This window comes from Pristis pectinata, chromosome 28 (genome assembly GCF_009764475.1).
Source record: "Pristis pectinata isolate sPriPec2 chromosome 28, sPriPec2.1.pri, whole genome shotgun sequence".
Classification (NCBI taxonomy): domain Eukaryota; kingdom Metazoa; phylum Chordata; class Chondrichthyes; order Rhinopristiformes; family Pristidae; genus Pristis; species Pristis pectinata.
Genome location: NC_067432.1, coordinates 374447 through 396416, shown reverse-complemented (window position 1 = coordinate 396416; position 21970 = coordinate 374447). Strand labels below are relative to the sequence as shown.

Below are 21970 nucleotides of genomic sequence, written 5' to 3'. Positions count from 1 at the left end.
CTGGTCACTGGAAGCGTGGCGACACTTGCGGGCTGCCCCCAGAACACTACACAAAAAGATGCATTTCACTGTGTGTTTCGATGTACATGTGACTAATAAAGATATCTTATCTCTTCTATCCATTTCAGGAAGGATGTGGAGGCTTTGGAGAGGGTGTAGAAGAAAGTTACCAGGATGCTGCCTGGATTAGAGGGTATGAGATACAGCAAGAGGTCGTACAAACTTAAGTTGTTTTCTCCAGAGTGTCAGAGGCTGAGGGAAGACCTGATAGAAGTTTATAAAATTATGAGAGGCATAGATAGGGTAGACAGTCAGATTTTTCCCCCAGGGTAGAAATATCAAATATAAGAGGACATGCATTTAAGGTGAGACAGGGCAAGTTCAAAGGTGATGTGTGGGGCAAGTATTTTACACAGAGAGTGGGGCTTGCCTGGAATACACTGCCAGTGGCAGTAGTTGAAGCAGATACGATAGTGGTGTTTAAGAAGCTGTGAGACACATGAATATGCAGGAAATGGAAGGATGTGGATCATGTGCAGGCAGAAGGGATTTAATTTTCAGGTTAGGAGGCTGTGATCCTTGGCAACTGCAGCTGTCTCAGTCAATGAGAGGTTCCAGTGTCATATATCCAAGTTTGTTGATGATACAAAGCAGTGTGGGCTGTGGGAAGGAGGCTTCAGGGGAATAGATACATGGACAGGATCATGGCAGATGGAATATAATATGTAAAGAAATTAGGCCATCCACTTTATAAGGGAAAGGGCAAAGTATTTTTCAAATGGTGAGAATTTGAAAGGTGTTGGTACTTAGAGGGAACTTGGCACTTATGCACATGAATCACTAAAGGTTAGCAAACAATATGGAGGGTGACGTATGTTGGCTTTCATTGCTTGATTTAAGTACAAGATGAAGTACATCTTGCTGCAATTATATAGAACTCTGGTGCGTCTGTGCGCAGATCTCCCTCCCTACCTAAGATAGGGTGTACAAGTAATAGAGGGAATGCAGTAAAGGTTCACCAGATTGATTCCTGGGATGGCGTGTTTCTCCTGTGGAGAGATTGAGCAGACTGAGCCTGTGCTCTTGAGTTTAGAATAATGAGAAATGGTTTCAGTGAAATGTAGAAAATTCTTATGGGCTCAACAGGGTAGATGTGGAGCTGATGTCAAAGTCAAAGTCGAGTTTATTGTCATATGCTTTAGGGTTAGGGTTATTGAATAAACGTGTGTACGGGTACAATGAAAAACTTACTTGCAGCAGTATCACAGGTACATAGCATAAATCATAAATTATATAAAATTATACAAGATCAAAAACAAAGTCTATTGTAGCACAAAGTGGTCTAAGTGTTGCTATACTGAGGTAGTGATTGGGGTTGTGCTGGTTGGTTCAAGAACTGAATGGTTGAAGGGAAGTAGCTGTTCTTGAACCTGGTGGTGTGGACTTCAGGCTTCTGAACCTCCTGCCCGATGATAGCTGTGAGAAGATGGCATGGCCCAGATGCTGGGGACCTTTGATGATGGATGTTACCTTCCTGAGGCAGCGCCTCCTGTAGATACTTCTGATGGTGTTTCCCCTGGCTGGGTGTCCACACCAGGGATCACAAAATAAGATGTTGCCCATTTAGGACAGAGATGAAAGAAAATCTCTTCACCTTGAGGCTAGGGAATTTTTGGATTTCTCCCCTAAGAGGGGGAATGATTGAGGGATATATTGGGCAGGCTGCAGGAAAATTTCCTCATATCAGAGATAGATAAAACTAGAGGGTGTAGGTATAGGGTAAGGGGGGGGGGAAGATGTTGAGGGCATCTGAGGGGACCTTCACCCAGAGAGAGGCAAGTGCCTGGAGTGCACTGCCTGAGAGAGTGGTTGAAGCTGGGTCATTGACAACATTTAAGAAGCATCTAGATGAACAGTTGAACACAGAGAGGGCTATGGAGCAAGTGCTGGGAGATGGGATTAATATGGAAGGGTGCCCACTGGTCAGTATGGATGAGCTGGGCCAAATGGCCTGTTTCCATGCTGTACCATTCTATGACTGAGGGCTGTGGAGCCTCTGTCGTAGTGATTGTTGATTTTTTAGATATTAAGGGAATATATAGGAAAGATGAGTCAGGATCTCACTGAGTTCCAGAGCAGAAACAAGGGGCTGAATGGTCTACTCCTGCTCTTGTTTCTTGTTCCTGGTCCTGAGATTGATTGATCCCAGATTTGTTGATCTGGTGATGGTTTGATTCTGGGTTTACCCCAATGTCCCTCTCACAACCTGGTCACTACTTACTCAGTGAGTGATTCCGTCCAATCACAGCCACTGCAGACTTGGCAGAACTCCAGGGTGTAGGTCTGTGGGGGGCCATAGATCCTGGGCTCCCACTCCATGAAGACGGCACTCTGGCAGACTGCTACTGCTCTGTTGCTGATCCTCGGAGCTGGAGGAACTGGGACACAAAAACAAAGTGAGATGGTGGGTAGCACACTGTGCCTGCCAGGGCTGGAGTGTCAGGGCCTCAGATCCTTAGTCTTTCCCGGGTTCCAGAGCAGACTCGATGGGCCAAATGGCCTAATTTTGCTCCTTTATCTTATGGTTGTGGAGACTCCTCTTGCTGCCTTGCAGGGGCAAGGGAATAGGATCCTCCGAGGTTCCCCAGTCTAATGGACTCCCTGTCCTGTTGGGCCCGGAGCCTGGCTCGGTTTGACTGAAGGTTGGATCCCGGGTGGGTTTATTCTTGGGCTGCTGACCACCCCCTCCTTGCACAGTAGATGTTGATTACACAGTGGCCCCCAGACCCCTTGCCTCCCTGTGGTGGGCACAGGTGAGTTGTGAGTGTAGACTTCTGGTCAGCTTCAGAGCAGCAGCTTCAGGGAGACAGTGGGGATCCTCTGTGTCTCCGAATCATCCCTCTCCATAAATGACAGCAAAGCCAAACTAACCCCTGGGCCAAGGATTAATTGCTTGTGTCTGCTGGTATCTGGTGTCTAGATTGGTGTCTAGTCTGTTGGCTGATGTCTAGACTGGTATATGGTCTGGTATCTAGTCTGGTGTTTGATCTGATGTCTAGTCTTGTGTCTGGCCTGGTGCCTCTTGTCTTGTCTGGTGTCTAATTTGATATGTAGTCTGGTGTCTGGTACACTGAGTGGAGCAGTCTGTGCCAACAATTTTACACCAACTTACACTTCCCTTGGTGCCCACTCAAAGCTTGAGTGGATTACAGGCTATGGAATTCATTTCCCATGTGCTATCCCTCAGTAACCTCCCAGCCGATGGCCCAGGCCTGATCACGGCACAAAGCTGTGTCGGTGTTTTACCTGTCATATACTCTGCCCGATCACTCTCGTCACTTGTCCCAGCAGAGTTGGTGGCTGTGACCCAGAACAGATACAGGGAGCCAGGCTGCAGATTCCTCACAGTACAGAACATTTCCTTCACTCTCAGCGACGTGTCTAAGGGAAAAGGCTCTGGTTATCCGGGGTGATCTGAATCAGATTCAGTGCTGTGGTGTTACATCAGAACCCTGCCTCAGCAGAGGTCTGCACTTCCTGTACCCAGCAGCTGGGGAGCAGCCAAATGGCCCAGTTAGGGAAATGTGCCCACCACCCTGACCCAGTCATATCTCACAGGTGGTGACTGGGCTCAAAGGATGGGAGGGGAGGGGAGGAGAAGATGGAGAGAAGGTTAAGATGCATGGGATCAATGGTGACTTGACCATTTGGATTCAGAATTGGCTTGCCCATAGAAGACAGAGGGTATTGGTCAATAGGACTTATTCTGTCTGGAGGTCTGTGACTAATGGGGTTCCGCAGGGATCTGTTCTGCTGTTTGTGATGTATATAAATGGCCTGGATAAAATGTAGATGGGTGGGTTAGTAAGTTTGCAGATGGTACAAAGATTGGTGGTGTTGTGGATAGTGTAGACGACTGGCAAAGGATACAGTGGGATATGGATCAGTTGCAGATATGGGCGGAGAAATGGCAGATGGAGTTCAACCCGGCCAAATGTAAAGTGTTGCACCTTGGGAGATCAAATGTAAAGAGACAGTACACTGTTAATGGCAGGTCCATAGCTCCCTGAAAGTGGCTACACAGGTTGATTGGGCGGTAAAGAAGGCATATGGCACGCTTGCCTTCATTAGTCGAGGCACTGAGTTCAAGAGTCAGGAAATTATGCTGCAGCTTTATAAAACTTTAGTTAGGCCACATCTGGAGTATTGCATTCAGTTCTGGTCACCCCATTATAAAAAGGATGTCAAGGCTTTGGAAAAGGTGCAGAAAAGGTTCACCAGGATGCTGCCTGGATTAGAGGGCATGTGCTATAAGGAGAGGTTGGACAAATTTAGGTTGTTCTCTCTGGAGCGGCAGAGACTGAGGGGAGACCTGATTGAGGTTTCTAAGATTTTGAGAGGCATAGGTAGACAGCCAGTATCTTTTCCCCAGGGTTGAAATGTCTAATACCAGAGGGCATGCATTTAAGGTGATGGAGGTAAGTTCAAAGGAGATGTGCGGGGCAAGTTTTTTTTACACAGAGGGTGGTAGGTGCCTGGAATGTGCTGCCTGAAATGGTGGTGGTGGCAAATACAATAGGGGCATTTAAGAAGCTCATAGATAGGCACGTGAATGTGAGGGAAATGGAGGGATATGGACACTGTGTAGGCAGAAGGGATTAGTTTAGTTGGGCATTTGATTACAAATTTAATTAGTTCAGTCAACATTGTGGGCCGAAGGGTCTATTCCTGTGCTGTACTGCTCTGTTCTATGGTGAGGCAGAATGTGCAGCAAGTAACGGAGAAAGGGATAATGCAGAAAGCAACTCCTGCCTGGAGCTTTGGCCTGCAGGACATCTCGGGGTCACATTGACCACAGGCTGTCAGACAATGCACTTTCACCAAAGGGGGATTTCAGCATTTATAGCCCAGTCCTAGTTCTCTATAGAGAGAAGGCCACACTGGGTAAGGGTGGCAGAGTTCCTCCCTTGAGGGGCATGATCCAGAGAAGCTTTCCTTCACCTTTACAGTTTTTAATTACTTATATTTAAATTGCCCAACATTGTGGGATTCAAGCCCAAGTCTCTTCATCAAAGACCCAGAGTTCTGCCTGTTGGTCCAGTAACTTAATCTGTACCCCAATGAGTTACCAGTTACTGATACCCATGCTGTTCTGATGTATCCACCAACCAGGAAAAGCTGAAAAGCAGCTCTTCCCAAATCTCCAGTATTTCAGCATCTATGGGTCACAAATAAGGGAAAAAAATCAGGGACCTTAGGAGCGTTGATGTACAGAGAGAGCTTGGATGCAAGTCCATAGCTCCACGAAAGTTGAGAGGCAGGTGGACAGAGCCTAATATTCTACATCCCCTATACTCCTCAAAGGATTTGCTTGATCCAGCTGCCTACACCTGTTATACACCTCCTTCTTTTTCCTGACAAGAGCTTCAATATCCCTTGTCAACCCAAGTTCCCTAATCCTGCCAGCCTTGCCCTTCACTCTAACAGGAACATGCTGGCCTTGAACTCTCCCTGTCCCACTTTTACAGTTTCCCACGTGCCAGACATCCCTTCACCTAAAAACAGCCTCTCCCTTTGCAAGTCCCTGTCTAATGCCATCAAAATTTGCCTTGCCCAATTTAGGACTTTAACTTGTTGGCCAGTGCTTTTTTTTCCCATAACTGTTTAAAAACTAGTAGAATTATGGTCACTGGTCCCAAAGTGCTCTCCCGCTGATTCTTCAGCCACTTGCCCTGCCTCATTTCCCAACAGGAGGTCCAGTGTTGCCCCCTCTCTAGTAGGGCCATCTACCTACTGTTTGAGAAAACCTTCCTGGACATAATTAACAACCTTATAGGTGACCTTATTGAGGTTTATAAATTTCCTAGGGGCATAGATAAGATAGATATTCAGAATCCTTTTCCTAGGGCAGTGGTGTCTAAAACTAGGAGACACAGGTTTAAGGTGAGAGGGGAAAAATTTAAAGCGGACTTGACGGGTATTTTTCACACAAAGAATGGTGGTTCTATGGAACAAGCTGCCAGAGGAGGTGGTGGCAGCAGATACAATTACCACGTTTAAATGGCATTTAGTACTTGGATAGGAAAGGAGTGGAGGGATATGGGCGTGATGGATGGAAGTGGGATTAGCTCAGATAGATGACTTGGTTGGTAAGGGGATTAACACAGATAGGCACGGTCCAGGTGGGCTGAAAGGTCCCATTTCTGTAGTGTACAGTTTTGATTCTGTGAAATATAACCTGTCTATGGATTAACACCCAGGGGTAATCAGCTGTGGACTAACACTGGAGGACGGGAGGATAAACCCTCTAGACCCTCAGCTCGCTCCCAGAATGAGCACAGTGGAATTTGGGAGAGCTGGTATTACAGCCTGAATTCTGCTCACTACCATCGCCATCTGAGGGAACAGCCTCTCAGGGTCACCCTGTCAATCTCCTTCAGAAGTTTATGGTTGAACAAGATCATTCTTTACAACTCTAGCTGACCACCGGTCAGAATTCACTTGGAGAAACTCAACTTTCTCCAATTCCCACACTATCCCTCGATACAAACCTGCAGTCTCCTTGTCTTGAGTGTTGTCTCCTAATTTTCTGTAGTACAACTGATAATGTTCCACAGTATCGTCAGCTGAAAGGCTCCAGCGGACTTTCACTGAGGTGGAGGTTGCTGTGTCAGGGCACTGGGGACACATCGAAGGTGCAGATGGCACTGCATAAAGAAATACAGACTCAGTAATGAGCACAGCTTCACAATCAAATGATTGGACCCTCCCTGTCATACATTACTCGAGTGCTAGGGAAATTCCTGTAGCTCATTATCCTACAGACAGACACTGCACCTGTAACTCACTCACCTGGCGATGAGTGCACTCTCCCTTTAACCCATTAACCTGCTGATAAGTACATTTTCCTTGTAACTCACTCGAATAATGATGAGTATGCTCGTTTTAATTCATTAACGTAGTGATGGGTACACTCTCTCCTGTAACCCATTAACCTGGTGATGGTTATTGTCACCCTTTAACTCATTATTGCACTTGAACCAGAGAGGGACCAATATCCTTGCAGGGAAATTTGCTAATGCTACACGGGAGGGTTTAAACTAGATTGGTGTGGTGGGGGGGGGGGGGGGCGCGCGGGGTGTGGGACTCTGAGCAGGAGCAAGTCATGGGATAAAGTAGTAGCCAGCGAGAGCAAGTTTAGTGATCAGGAAAGCCAGGGGCACAGTAAAGGCAGGGAAGGGAATACTCAGTTAAACTGTATTTATTTCAATGCACGAGGTTTATCAGGTAAGGCAGATAAACTCAAGAGCGTGGACTGGCTCTGGAGACTGGGATGTTAGAGCCATAACAGAAACATGGCTGAGGGAAAGGCAGGACTGGCAGCTCAATGTTCCAGGATACAAATACTGCAGGTGTGACAGAGGTGCAGGTAAGAGAGGTGGGGTGTTGCCTTTTTGATAAGGGAGGATGCGACAGCAGTAATTAGAGACGACATTCTTGGGGATCATCCAGTGAGGCCATGTGGATAGAACTTAGAAACAAGAAGGGGAGGGTCACCCTAGTGGGGCTGTATTATCAACCATCCCACTACCCCCCCCCACCCAATAGTCAGCGGGAACTTGAGGAGCAGGTCTGTAGAGAAATTGCTCATAGTTGTAAGAATAATAGGGATGTATTAGTGGGAGATTTTAATATCCCCGGTATTGACTGGACTACCCAGAGTGTTAAGGGCCTGGACGGGGTGGAATTTGTGAAATGTATCCAGGATAGTTTCCTGAGTCAACATATAGAGGACCCTACTTGGGAGGGTGCAATACTGGACCTCCTCTTGGGGAACAAGGTAGGGCAAGTAACTGAAATGGCAGTCAGAGAGCACTTTGGCTCTAGTGACCATAATTCTATGTTTTAAGATGGTGATGGAAAAGGATAGGACATGTCCACAGGTTAGGGTACTAAACTGGAGCAAGGCTAATTCTGAGGTCGATTGGGTGAGCCTGTTTTCAGGGAAAGGAATGAATAGCAAGTGAAAGGCTTTTAAGAGTGTGATATATAGAGTCCAGGAGCAGCATGTTCCTGTCAGGTAAACCTGGCAAGTTTGGGGATATTGGCGAGGGACTTCGACAAGGTTCCCATTTGACAACGTTCCCATTTGACAACGTTCTCCATGGTAGGCTCATCCAGAAAGTCATGAGGCATGGGATCCATGGAAATTTGGCTGTGTGGATTTGGAATTGGCTTGCTCACAGAAGGCAGAGGGTGGTAGTAGATGGAGCATATTCTGCCTGGAGGTTGGTGACCAGTGGTGTTCTGCAGGGATCTGTTCTGGGACCCTTGTGATTTTTACAAATGGATGAGGAAGTGGAGGGGTGGGTTAATAAGTTTGCAGATGACATGAAGGTTGGAGGTATTGTTGATAGTGTAAAAGATTGTTGTAGGTTACCACGGGATATAGACAGGATGCAGAGTTGGGCGGATAAATTCCAGATGGAGTTCGATCCAGAAAAGTGTGAAGTGATAAATTTTGGAAGATCGATCTTGGAGTACAAGGTTAATGGCAGGATTCTTAACAGTGTGGAGGAACAGAAGGATCTTGGGGTTCAAGTCCATAGATCCCTGAAAGTTGCCACACAAATTGATAGGGTGGTTAAGAAGGCATATGGTGTGCTGGCTTTCATTAGGCGAACAATTGAGTTCAAGAGCCACAAGGTAATGTTGGGAGATCTTGATCAGTTAGGGAACTTGAGCCGAGGAGTGGCAAATGGATTTCAATACAGATGTGTGAGGTGATGCATTTTGGAAAGTCAAACAATTGTAGGACTTGTACTATGAACGGTAGGGCACTGGGGAGTGTAATGGACCAGAGGGACCTACAGGTTCATAGCTTGTTGAAAGCAGCGTCACAGGTAGACAGGATCATTAAAAAAGGCATTTAGCATGCTGGCCTTCATCAGTCAAGGCATTGAGTACAGGAGTTGTGACATTATGTTGCAGTTGTATAAGTCATTGGTGAGGCTGCACTTGGAGCACTGTGTACAGTTTTGGTCACCCTGTTATGGAAAAGACGTGGTTAAACTGGAAAGAATGCAGAAAAGATTTACGAGGATGTTGCCAGGACTAGAGGGCCTGAGTTATAGGGAGAGGTTGGCCAGGCTAGGTCTTTATTCCTTGGAACGTAGGAGAATGAGGGGCGACCTTATAGAAATGTTTAAAATTATGAGAGGTATAGATAAGGTGGATGGTAACAGTCTTTTCCCCAGGGTAGGGGAGTTCAAAACTAGGGGGCACAGGTTTAGGGTGAGAGGGGAAAGATTTAAAAGGGACCTGAGGGGGAACTTTTTCACGCAGAGGGTGGTGAGTATATGGAACGAGCTGCCAGAGGAAGTGGGTGAGGCAGGTACAGCAGTGTCATTTAAGAAGCACTTGGTAGGTACATGGAGGGGCGGGGCTTGGAGGGATATGGGCCGAACGCAGGAAATCAGGACTAGCTGGGTGGACACTGTGGTTGGCATGGACTGGTTGGGCCAAAGGGCCTGTATCTGTGCTGTATCGCTCTATGAGTCTATTAATCTGATGATGGGTATGCTCTCTCTCTGTAACCCATTAATCTGGTTACAGGTACACTCAGCATGTAATTCATTAATCTGTGAACAGGTTATTATCTGTGATTATATCCAATCCTAACTCTATTATGTGTCCGTAACTTCTACTCAGCATGCACCCTAAATGCATCCTAAATGCACCCAATGCACCTTAAAACTAACTAGAATTTTTACTGGACACACTTCCCTGGGTGAACTTTTCAACAGAGGATGAAATGCCTTCCTCACAAAATGAACATTGTGGCTGCACCCTGTTAGCCTGTCGAAAGCACACCAAGCCCCAGCCTCACACAAATGTGCAGGTTGGTGGATCCTGTCAAACCGGAAAGGCAGAATCTGTTTGCTTGCTTCGACCTTGGACTCCACGGGCAGGGCAATCTCAGCCATTGTACAGCTGGGATCAAGCAAATCCCTTGAGGAGTATAAGATGTAGGAGTACACTGAAGAGGGAAATCAGGAGGGCAGAAAGAGGATGTGAGATGCTCTGGCAGATAAGGTAAAGGAGAATCCAGAGAGATTCCATAAGTATTTTAAGGGCAAAAGAGTAACTCGGGAGAGACTAGGTCCCCTGAGGGATCAGTGTGGCCATCTTACGTGTGAGCCATGGGAGACGGGTGAGGTCTTAAATTCTCATCTGTATTTACTGTGGAGAAGGTCGTGAAAGTTTGGGAATTCAGGGAAGAGAACAGTGATGTATTGAAACATATCCACATTACAACAGAGGAGGTGCTAGCAGTCTTAAGGCATATTAAGGTGGATAAACCCCCAGGGCCTGACAGAGTGTATCCTGGGACATTGTGGGATGCCAGGAAAAATTAGTGAGGCCCTGGCAAGAGATATTTGTATCATCTTTAGCCACAGGTGAGGTACTGGAAGACCGGAGGGTGGCTAATGTTGTGCCTTTATTTAAAGAAGGGCTGCAAGGACAAGCCAGAAAACTACAGGCCAGTGAGCCGAACATCGCTGGTGGGAAAGGTACTGGAGGGGATTCTGAGGGACAGGATCTACCAGTGTTTGAAAAGGCAAGGACTTATAAAGGATAGTCAGCATGGCTTTGTGAGTGAGAAATTGTCTCACAAACTTGATTGAGTTTTCTGAAAAGGATTGACGAGGGCAGGGTGGTAGATGATGTCCACGTGGACTTTACCAAGCTTTGCATGTTGGATCATATGGGATCCAGGGGGAGCGAGCCAATCAGATGCAAAACTGGCTTGGTGGAAGGACCAGAGGGTGGGAGTGGAGGGTTGTTATTCAGATTGGAAACGTGAGACCAGTGGTGTGCCACAGGGATCGGTGCTGAGTCTGCTGTTGTATTAACAATGTGGATGAGAATACTGTTAACATGGTCAGTAAGTTTGCAGATGACACCAAAATTGGTGGTGTAGTGCACAGCGAAGAAGGTTGTCTAAGATTACAACAGGGTCTTGATCAACTGAGGAAGTGGACCAAGGAATGGCAGATGGAATTTCACTCAGACAAGTGCAAAGTGTTGCACTTTGATAAGATAAACCAGGGCAGGACTTATACAGTAAATGGCAGTGCCCTGGAGAGTGTTGTAGAACAGAGAGACCTAGGAATACAGATGCATAATTCCCTGAAAGTGGCGACATGGGTAGACAGGGTGGTGAAAAAGGCATTTGGCTTCATTTGTCAGGGCACTGATTACAGGAGTACGGGAGTTGGGACATCATTAAGTTTAAGAATCAGGAAGTTATGTTGCAGCTTTATATAATTTTGGTTAGCCCACATCAGGGGTATTCTATTCAATTCTGGTCGCCCCATTACAGGAAGGATATGTAGGCTATGATGTAGTTTACTCGAACGCTGCCTGGATTAGAGAGTATGTGCTATAAGGAGAGGTTGGACAAACTTGGGTTGTTTTCTCTGGAGCAGCGGAGGCTGAGGGGAGACCTGATAGAAGTTTATAAAATTATGAGAGGCATAGATAGCATAAACAGCATCTTTTTCCCAGGGTCAAAATATCTAATACTAGAGGCCATGCATTTAAGGTGAGAGGGGGAAAGTTCAAAGGAGATGTATGGGGCAAGTATTTTACACAGAGAGTGGTGGGTGTGGGAGTGCGCTGCCAGGGATGGTGATGGAGGCGGATATGATAGAGGCGTTAAAGATAGACACACGAATATTCAGAGAATGGAGGGATACATGCATGCAGAAGGGATTGGGTGTCAATAGCTTAATTAGCCCGGCACAACATGTGGGCCAAAGGACCTGTTCCTGTGCTATACTGTTGTATGTTCTTTGTTCTATTTATCCACATTAATATGCTTTAGACTGCCTGCACCTCCCCGGCTATAATGTGAATATGTTCCAATACATCACTATTCATTTCCCTTCATTCCTCAGCTTCCACGACTTTCTCCACACTAAATACAGATAAGAAGTTTTCATTTAAGACCTCGCCCGTTCCTGTGGCTCCACACATAGACGACCACATCGGTCCTTAAGAGGACCTATTCTCTTTCTACTTACCCCTTAATATTTTTGTAGAATCACTCTGGATTCTCCTTTACCTTATCTGCCAGAGCTTTCTCATGTCCCCTTTTTGTCCTCTTTTTTAGTTATTTCTTTATTAGTCACATGTATATCGAAACACACAGTGAAATGCGTCTTTTTGCATTACTGAGAATGTGCTGGGGGCAGCCTGCAAGTGTCACCACTCTTCCAGTGTCAACATAGCACGCCCACAACTCCTAACCGGTACGTCTTTAGAATGTGGGAGCACCCAGAGGAAACCCATTCAGACACGGGGAGAACATACAAACTCCTTACAGACAGCAGCGGGAATTGAACCCGGGTCGCTGGCGCTGTAATAGCATTATGCTAACTGCTACACTTCCCTCTTAAGCGTACTCCTATATGAGAGGCAAGTTTTTTCACCCAGAGAGAGATCCGTATATGGAACGAGCTGGCAGAGAAAGTGGTTGTGACAGGTACATTGACAACATTTAAAGGGCACTTGGACAGTTACATGGATAGGAAAGGTTTAGAGGGATATGGGCCAAACGCGCGTGTGTGTGTGTGTGTGTGTGTGTGTGTGTGTGTGTGTGTGTGTGTGTGTGTGTGTGTGTGTGTGTGTGTGTGTGCGCGCGCACCTATGTGTGTGGGAGGTGTGTCTGTCTGTCTGTGTGGGAGATGTATGTGTGTGGAAAGGGAGTTTGTGTGTGTGTGGGAGGGGTGTATGTGGGAGGGGTGTATGTGGGAGGAGTGTGTGTGGGAGGAGTGTGTGTGGGAGGGGTGTGTGTGGGAGGGGTGTGTGTGGGAGGAGTGTGTGTGGGAGGAGTGTGTGTGGGAGGGGTGTGTGTGGGAGGGGTGTGTGTGGGAGGAGTGTGTGTGGGAGGGGTGTGTGTGGGAGGGGTGTGTGTGGGAGGAGTGTGTGTGGGAGGAGTGTGTGTGGGAGGGGTGTGTGTGGGAGGGGTGTGTGGAAGGTGTGTGTGTGGGAGGTGTGTGTATCTGTGTGGGGGGGTGTATCTGTGGGAGGTGTGTGTGTGGGAGGGGTGTGTATATTTGTGGTAAGTGTGTGTTTTTGGGAGGTGTTGTATGTGGAAGGTGTGTATGTGGGAGGTGTGTGTGGGGAAAGCGTGTATGTGTGGGAGGTGTGTGTGTGTGGGAAGCGTGTGTGGGAGGGAGGTGTGTGTGTGGGAGGTGTGTGTGGGGGAAGTATGTGTGGGAGGTGTGTGTGTGTCTGTTGCTCACATACCTGGGATGCTGCTGATTGAGTCAATTAATCGTTGCACCTCAGCCATATCTGTTGGAAAATTCTCAAATTCAAGAGCTGTTGGAAGCTCTGGGTTCAACACCTCTTGGAGAAAATCCTCTAGTCTGTAGGTGGTAGAAGAAGCAGTGAGACTGAGGTAATGGGATGTTGGGGGGGGGGGGGGGGGTGCGCGGGAGGTCAGGAGTTGAGACACTGTCTCAGGTGGACAGGACAGGTACAGGTCTAGGCAACCACTGCCACCTGCTGCAATTGCTATTCCTACAATACACAGAGCGCTCTCTCACAGAGGTCACTCGGGTCAATCAGGATCACAAGTCCACCACAGTCTCCACAATGGGCCACTTCATTGTTCATACACATGCAGTGAGCATTTCATGTGGCAACACACATGAACATACAAACACCTACAGTGACTCATTAACTGTTTTAACACAGCTGCAGTGAGGCATTCCAGTGTTCACACAGCTACAGCGCAGCAGTGCAGTGTAGATAGATACAGTGATCTAATCCTGTGTTAGTGACAATCAACAATCTGCAGATGCTGGAAATCTGAAGTCGATTGAAATCTGAGGTTGATGGGACTTATTCTAGCTGGAGTTCTGTGACTGGTGGTGTTCCTCAAGGTTCCGTACTGAGACCTCTGCTGTTGTGATGTATATAAATGACCTGGATGAAAATATACATGGGTGGGTTAGTAAGTTGGCAGACGATACAAAGATTGGTGGTATTGTGGATAGTGTAGACGACTGGCAAAGGATACAGCGGGATACAGATCAGCTGCAGATATGGGCAGAGAAATGGCAGATGGAGTTCAACCCGGACAAATGTGAAGTGTTGCACCTTGGGAGATCAAATGTAAAGGGGCAGTACCCTGTTAATGGCAGGACCCTTAACAGCGTTGATGAACAGAGAGATAGAACCATAGAACAGTACAGCACAATACAGGCCCTTCGGCCCACCATGTTGTGCCGACCTTTAAACCTTGCCTAAGATTATATAACCCCTTCCTCCCATATATCCCTCTATTTTAAATTCCTCCATATGCTTATCTAACAATCTCTTGAAATTGACCAACGTACCTGCCTCCACCACCGCCCCAGGCAGCGCATTCCACGCCCCAACCACTCTCTGAGTAAAAATCTTCCCTCTGACATCTCCCTTGAACTTCCTACCCATTACTTTAAAGCCATGCCCTCTTGTATTGAGCATTGGTGCCCTGAGAAAGAGGTGCTGGATCTTGGGGTCCAAGTTCAAAGCTCCCTGGAAGTGGCTACACAGGTTGATAGAGCGGTAAAGAAGGCATATGGCATGCTTGCCTTCATTAGTCGAGGCACTGAATTCAAGAGTGAGGAAGTTATGCTGCAACTTTATAAAACTTAAGTTAGGCCACATCTGGAGTATTGCATTCAGTTCTGATCACCCCATTACAAGAAGAATGTCGAGGCTTTGGAGAAGGTGCAGAAGAGGTTTACCAATATGCTGCCTGGATTAGAGGGCATGAGCTATAAAGAGAAGTTGGACAAACTCAGGTTGTTCTCTCTGGAGCGGTGGAGGCTGAGGGGAGATCTGATAGAGGTTTATAGGATTATGAGAGGCAGAGATAGAGTAGGCAGCTGGTATCTTTTCCCCAGGGTTGAAATGTCTAATACCAGAGGGCATGCATTTAAGGTGAGAGGGGGAAAGTTCAGGGGAGATGTGCAGGGGCAAGTTTTTCACACAGCGAAATGCGCCAACTGGGGTGGTGATGGAGGCAAATGCGATAGGCGCATTCAAGAAGCTCTTAGACTTGCACATGAATGTGAGGGAAATGATAGGATATGGACATTGTGTAGGCAGAAGGGATTAGTTTAGTTTGGCATTTTATTACTAGTGTAATTTGCTCAGCACAACATTGTGGGCTGAAGGGCCTGTTCCTATGCTGCACTGTTTTATGTTCTAAAAATGGAAATTGCTGGAAACAACCTGCTGGTTAGACATCAGTGGAAGGAGAAACAGTTCCTGTTTCAGGCTAAAGAGCCTTTGACCTGAAATGTTAACTCTGTCTCTCTTTCACTTATGCTGCCTGACCTGCTGAGTGTTTCTGGCATTTTTTGTTTTCACTCCAGAGTCAACACAGATACAGTGCAGCATTCCAGTGTAGTCACAGATACAGCACAACATTCCAGTGTCGATGCAGATACAGTGCAGCATTCCAGTGTTGACATAGTTACAGTGCAGCATTTGTGTTAACATTGATACAGTGCCGCATTCCAGTGTTAACATCGATACAGTGCAGCATTCCAGTGTCGATACTGATATAGTGCAGCATTCCAGTGTTGACACTGATACAGTGCAGCATTCCAGTGTTGACACCAATACAGTGCAGCATTCCAGTGTCAATACAGATACAGTGCAATGTTCCAGTATTAACATGGATGCAGTGTCACATTCCAGTGTTAACACAGATACAGGGGTCCATTCCGATGTTACCTGGCCAGTATTGTTTGTCCACTCTGTTGATAGGAAGAAAGAAGATTCATTACCCATTGCAGAACATATGACTCTTACCAGAAAAAAAGTTAAATTATCTCCTAAGGATGAGATACTTTGATAAGTCTATCAAAATGTTTATTTCATCCTCCCAGTCCTTGCTGTGGTCTGCCAGTGACTCGCTGCACACCTCCTCTCGTCTGGTCCAGCCACCACAAAGGAGGTCCTCATGCCATTGTAAATGCCTTGGAAGCAGTTCACAGATTATCAGCAGTTTAATAGATGTGGGCAGGTTGGATAGGCTAAGTTTATATCCACAGGAGTTTCGAAGAGCAAGAGGAGATTTGGTTCAAACATGCAAGATCCTGAGGGGTGTGACAGGGTGGATGTGGAGAGGATTGTCTCCCTTGTAGGAGAATTAGGGATCAGATGCTTTAAGATAAGGGCTCACCTGATTAAGTTAGAGATGAGGCAAAACATTTTCTCTCAGAGGGCGATGAGACTTTGGAATTATGGTGAAAGCATAGGTAGATCAATACTTGATAAGCAAGGAAATGAAAGGCTACCAGGGTAGGCAGGAGTGTGGAGTTACTGTCAGATAAACCATGATCTGATGAGTCAGCTGGAGGTGCTAAGTGCCCTACTACTCGTAATATGTACGTCTGTATTCCCATCCTAAGGATCCCAGACTGAGAATGACACAGCTGGAATTCCAGAGCAGCATTGGAAATGCTGGGAAAAACACCAGAGTGAGAATGATAAGGTCGGAATGCCAGAGTGAGGATCTATAAATCTGTAATGAGGGTTACAGAAACATCAGACACCATCTGAGCCTGTGAGATCACCTTCAGGAAGGTTTGCTTGTCTTCAGTTTTGAAGAGCGTGTCAGTGGATTCCATCAGTTCCTTGTAGTCATCCATGGTGTGCCCACAGCTCACCAGCAAATCATACAACTTCTCCAGCTTCAGCTTCTTCTCCTCCTCCAGTCCCTGGCTCCTATCCTCAAATCGCTGAACTAGAAACTGCATCAAGTCATCATATTGCAGTTCCAGGTAGTGCTCCTGTTTACCAATGTTCTCCTGTTAACATAGAACATAGAACAGTATAGCACTGGACAGCCGCTTTGGCCCACTATGTTGTGCCGAACTAATTAAACCAATGACACCTAATTAATCTAATCCCCCTTCCCGCACATTGACCATATCCCTCCCTTCTCTGCATATTCACATGCCTGTCTAGGAGACTCTTAAATGCTCCTCTGCTATCTGCCTCCACCACCACCCCTGGCAGTGTATTCCAGGTACCCACCATTCTCTGTGTAAAAAAAACTTGTCTCACACATCTCCTTTATACTTTCCCTCGCTCACCTTAAATACATGACCTCTAGTACTAGACATTTCAATCCTGGGAAAAAGATACTGGCTATCTACTCTGTCTATGCCTCTCATAATTTTATAAACTTCTATCAAATCTCCCCTCTGCCGCTCTACAGTAAATAGCCCCAGCTTATTCAACCTTTCATCATAGCACACATCCTCCAAACCAGGCAGCATCCTGGGAAACCTCTGTACCCTCTCGCAAGCCTCCACATTATGTGCTTGTCATTCAAGCACAAGGTGGCATTAGGAATGGTGATGGAGATCAGTGCATCAGAGGAACACAAGGCAGGCAGCCAGCATCTGCAGGAAGAAAACCAGAGTTAATAATTCAGGTCTGAGGCCCTTCACCAGAACTGGGGAAGAAAGAAAATGTTAGTGTTCAGTAGCAGACAGGTGAGAGAGAGATTGGTGGAACAAAGGGAATATCTCTCATACGGTGAGACCAAATAAGTGAATGTGCCAGTTGGAAGCAGGCAATGATCTTTTGTCAACGTTATGTGTTTCCAATAGCTGGGCCCCTGGACACACCCAGCAGTCCACACCATACTGGATGAAGGCAGGGAGGCAGACATTGTCGACATGGACTTTAGTAAAACATTAGGTAGGAACTTGGAAGTAGGTTGAGAGTGCTGTTTGAAGGTAAATCTACAGCTGAGATGTGGGTATCCTTTAAAGGTCAGCTGATTAGAGTTCAGAACCAGCATGCTCCTATGAGGATGAAAGATAAGGATGGCAAGGTCAAGGAACCTTGGATGGCAAGAGATATCATGTTTCTTAAAAAAGGAAGCATATATAAAGTTTAGGAAGCTGAAATTAGACAAGGCTCTTGGGAAAAATAAAAAGAGCAGGAAAGAAACAAGGTATTAGTGGGGGGGGGGGGCAGGGGGGGTGGTGGGGAAGGTGCCATGAAATGTTCTTGGCAAGTAGAATTAAGGAGAACTCCAAAATATTTTATACGTATATTAGGAGCAAGAGGGTACCTCACAAGGACAAAGGAGGGAATTTATGTGTGGACCCAGAGGAAGTGGGTGAGGTCCTTAATGAGTAATTTGCTTAAGTATTCAACAGGAGAAGGACATGGATGATGGTGAGATTAGGGAGGGCATGTTGATATTAAGAAGGAGGAGGTGTTGCATGTATTGAGAAACATTAAGGTGGATAAATCTTCAGGGCCTGATGGAATCTATCTCAGGATACAGAGGGAGGCAAGGGAAGAGATCGCTAGGGCCTTGACAGAGATCTTTGTGTATCCTCTTTAGCTACAGGTGAGATCCCAGAAGTCTAGAGAATGGTCAATGTTGTTCCTTTGTTTAAGAAGAGCAATAGGAACAAACCATAAAATTGTGGGCCAGTAAATCTTACCCAAGGGTTGGTGCTGAGAGCCTTGTTGTTTGTGATATAAATTAACAACTTGGATGTGAGTGTAGGAAGTATTATTAGTAAGTCTGCAGATGAAATAGAAGGTGGTAGTGTTGTGGATAGTGAAGAAGGTTGTCTAAGGCTACAGAAGAATAAAGATCAGATAGAAAGTTGGGCAAAGCATTGGCAGATGAAACTTAATCCCAGCAAGTGTGAGGTGTAGCATTTTGGGAAGTCAAATAGAGGTAGAACATATGTAGAAAATGGTAGGGCACTAAGGAATGTTGATGAATAGGGGTTCAAAGCCATAGTTCCCTGAAGATGCCAACCCAGATCAATAGGAAGGTGAAGAAGACATATGGCATTCTTGCCATCATGTCAAGGCATGGAATATAAACGTTGGGACATCATGTGGCACCTTTGCAAAATAGTGGTTAGATTGCGATTGGAGTATTGTGTGCAGTTCTGGTCACCACACTGTAGGAAGTATGAGGTTACGCTGGAGAGAGTGCAGAGGAGATTCACCAGGATGTTGCCAGGATTGGAGGACTTTAGAAATGGGAGAGATTGGAGAGGCTGGGCTTGTTTTATCTTGAGCGAAGAAGGCCGAGGGGTGACCTGATAGAGGTACATAAAATTATAAGAGGCATAGATGGTGTAGGTAGTTAGATTTAGGGGTAGCAAGAAGAAGAGGGTATATGTTTGAGCAGAAGGAGTTTTAAAAGGAATTTGAGGGGAAAGTTTTTTTACACAGAGAGTGGTTGATAACTGGAACTTGCTGCCAGAGGAAGCAGTGGAGTCAGATACAATCGCTACGTTTAAAAGACATTTGGGAAGACACTTCAATAAGCAAGGCATACAAGGATACGGTCCTAATGTGGGCAAATATGATGAGTGTAGATGGGCAAAAAGGTCAGCATGGACGTGGTGGGCCGAAGGCCTGTGTCTGTGCTGTACAATTCCGCGACTCAGTACTAATGGAGAGTGAAAAAACTGAACCAAAATCACAGATGGATGACAGGCAAAAATGACAGTTCTGATATAGACAGAAAGAAGACTGAGTTACCCGAAGTTGGAAAATTCAATATCGAGTCCTGAAGGCTGCAACATGCCCAGTTGGAAGTTGAGGTGTTGTTCCTCAAGCTTGCTTTGTGCCTTGTTGTTAAAGTGCTCAGTTTTCCCCCACCATTGGTAATATACTAGTGTGCTGGGCACATCCCACAGCTCTGCTATAAGCAACACAGACAAAGCAGCATAATCTGCTTCTCAGTGCCATAATAACCTACCAGAGATATTCCCTTTGTTCTACATATCCTGCCCTAAACTTCACTGCTACTGAAAACCACTTGCTTTCTCTCTCCCAGTTCTGACAAAGGGTCTCAAACCTGAAACGTTAATTCTGCTTCTCTTCCCACAGATGTTGCCTGAACTGCTGAGTGTTTCCAGCATTTTTTGTTTTTGTTTCAGATTTTCAGCATCTGTGGGGTTTTTGATTCTCATTTACAATCCCTTGGACTGAGTCTCCAAGGCAAAACATCAGTAACTCAGAAGGAGAGCGGGTAATTTTTCCTGATAACTATGTAGTGATTCCACTGGAAGTGTCACATAGAGACAGAATTGGGTTCAGCTGTGATGCCCTGCATGGCCAAACAGCTCCTGGGACTCATTGGAAATGAATGGTCACTGGAGGGCAGCTTGCACCAACAGGACAGTATGAGGTAGGGCTTCCAGACAAGGGCCAAGGCAAATAAAGGAAAGGACATGAGGTAAGTTGTTAGAGATAGGTAAGCCATTTACCAGTTGACTGTTGGAATGAATGGACGTCTCCAGGGGAGAAGCTGAGCACAATGGGCTGACATTCTCTAAAATTTAGAAGAACGAGGTGATCATATTGAAACATATTGAAAAGTTTGGACAACCCTGAGAGGGTCACAGTCAGGAGAAAGGAGTTATTGCACAGTTTATCATCTTATAGAACATAGAACAGTATAACACAGCATCGGGCCCACTGGCCCACGATGGATGTGCCAACCATGATGCCGAATTAAACTAAATCTCTTCTACCTGTACGTGATATATATCCCTCCATTCCCTGCATATTCATGTGTCTATCTAACAGCCTCTTAAACACCATTATCGTATCTGTTTCCACCACTACCTCCAGGCACCTACCACTCTGTGTAAAAAAACTTGCCCTGCACATCTCCTTTAAACTTTCTCCCTCTCATCTTAAATGCATGTTCTCTAATACTTGACATTTCTACCCAAGGAGAAAGATTCTGACCGTTGACTCTATCTATACCTCTCAAAACTTCATAAATTCTATCAGGTCTCCCCTCAGCCTTCGACACTCCAGAGAAAACAACCCAAATTTGTCCAAACTCTCCTTGTAGCTCATACCTCTAATCTAGGCAACATCCTGGTGAACATCTTCTACACCCTCTCCAAAGCCTCCACATCCTTCCTGTAATGGGGCAACCAGAACTGCACACAATACTCCAAGTGCAGCCTAACCAAAGTTTTACACAGCTGCAAAGTGACATCCTGACTCTTATACTCAGTGCCCTGACCAATGAAAGCAAGCGTGCTATACACCTTCTTTACCACCTATCTATGTGCCTGGCTATTTTCAAGGAGCTATGGATTTGGACCCTTGGACCTCAATGCTGTTAAGAGTCCTGGCATTGAATGTGTACTTTCTTCTTTCCTTTGACTCCAAAAGTGCAACATCTCACACTTGTTTGGGTTAAACTCCATCTGCCATTTCTCCACCCACATCTGTAACTGATCTGCTGTATCATTTGAGAGACCTCTACGCTGTCCATAACTCCACCAATCTTTGTGTCGTCTTCAAATCTACCACCTATCTACATTTTCATCCAAGTCATTTATAAAAATCACAAATAGAGGTCCTAGCATCAATCCCTGCGAAACAACACTGGTCACAGACCTCCAACCAGAATAACACCCTTCCACCAGTACTTGCTCCCGTCTATGGCAAGCCAATTCTGAGTCTAAAGGACCAAGTTACCATGGATCCAGTGAATTGTTCAAAAGTTACAGCAATATGTAACTTAAAGGATGAACTTTAAACACATCTGTTAATGACTCTGAAACTAGCTATTACATCTGGTCCAGAGAGGATCAGGTCGTGGCTCTTTATCTATATTTTCCTTCAGGGATTTCTTTGCTGAACTCTTAGTGATGAAGACGAGCGGCTGTTCCTGCACTCCTACTGTTGGACTCCTGCTGCTCAGGAGAGCTGGTGGAAGGGGAGGTAGGGGGAGAGGAGGGGGTGGGGTGGGGGTGGGGATGGGGGAACATGAGGCATCACTGAAAAGATATCTCTAGTTTCCACCTGTCCTGGAGATACTGGAGCAGCTGCTGGGAGAAAGATTTACACTGGAATATTGCTGGAAGCCTAAGAG

The 21970-nt window shown here is 46.0% G+C and overlaps 1 protein-coding gene across 1 annotated transcript in view; it reads right to left on the bottom strand.

Annotated features, from left to right (window-relative positions):
- The window catches only part of LOC127583859 (fibronectin type III and SPRY domain-containing protein 2), a 44977-nt gene that overhangs the window by 14284 nt on the left and 8723 nt on the right, over nt 1–21970 (bottom strand). Inside the window, exons 3-8 of the mRNA XM_052040253.1 lie at nt 16650–16883; nt 15805–15827; nt 13318–13439; nt 6552–6707; nt 3307–3441; nt 2282–2438 (exon numbers count right to left, since the gene is read on the bottom strand). Of these exons, the coding sequence (XP_051896213.1) occupies nt 2282–2438; nt 3307–3441; nt 6552–6707; nt 13318–13439; nt 15805–15827; nt 16650–16883 (827 nt within the window). The remainder of the gene's footprint in view (nt 1–2281; nt 2439–3306; nt 3442–6551; nt 6708–13317; nt 13440–15804; nt 15828–16649; nt 16884–21970) is intronic.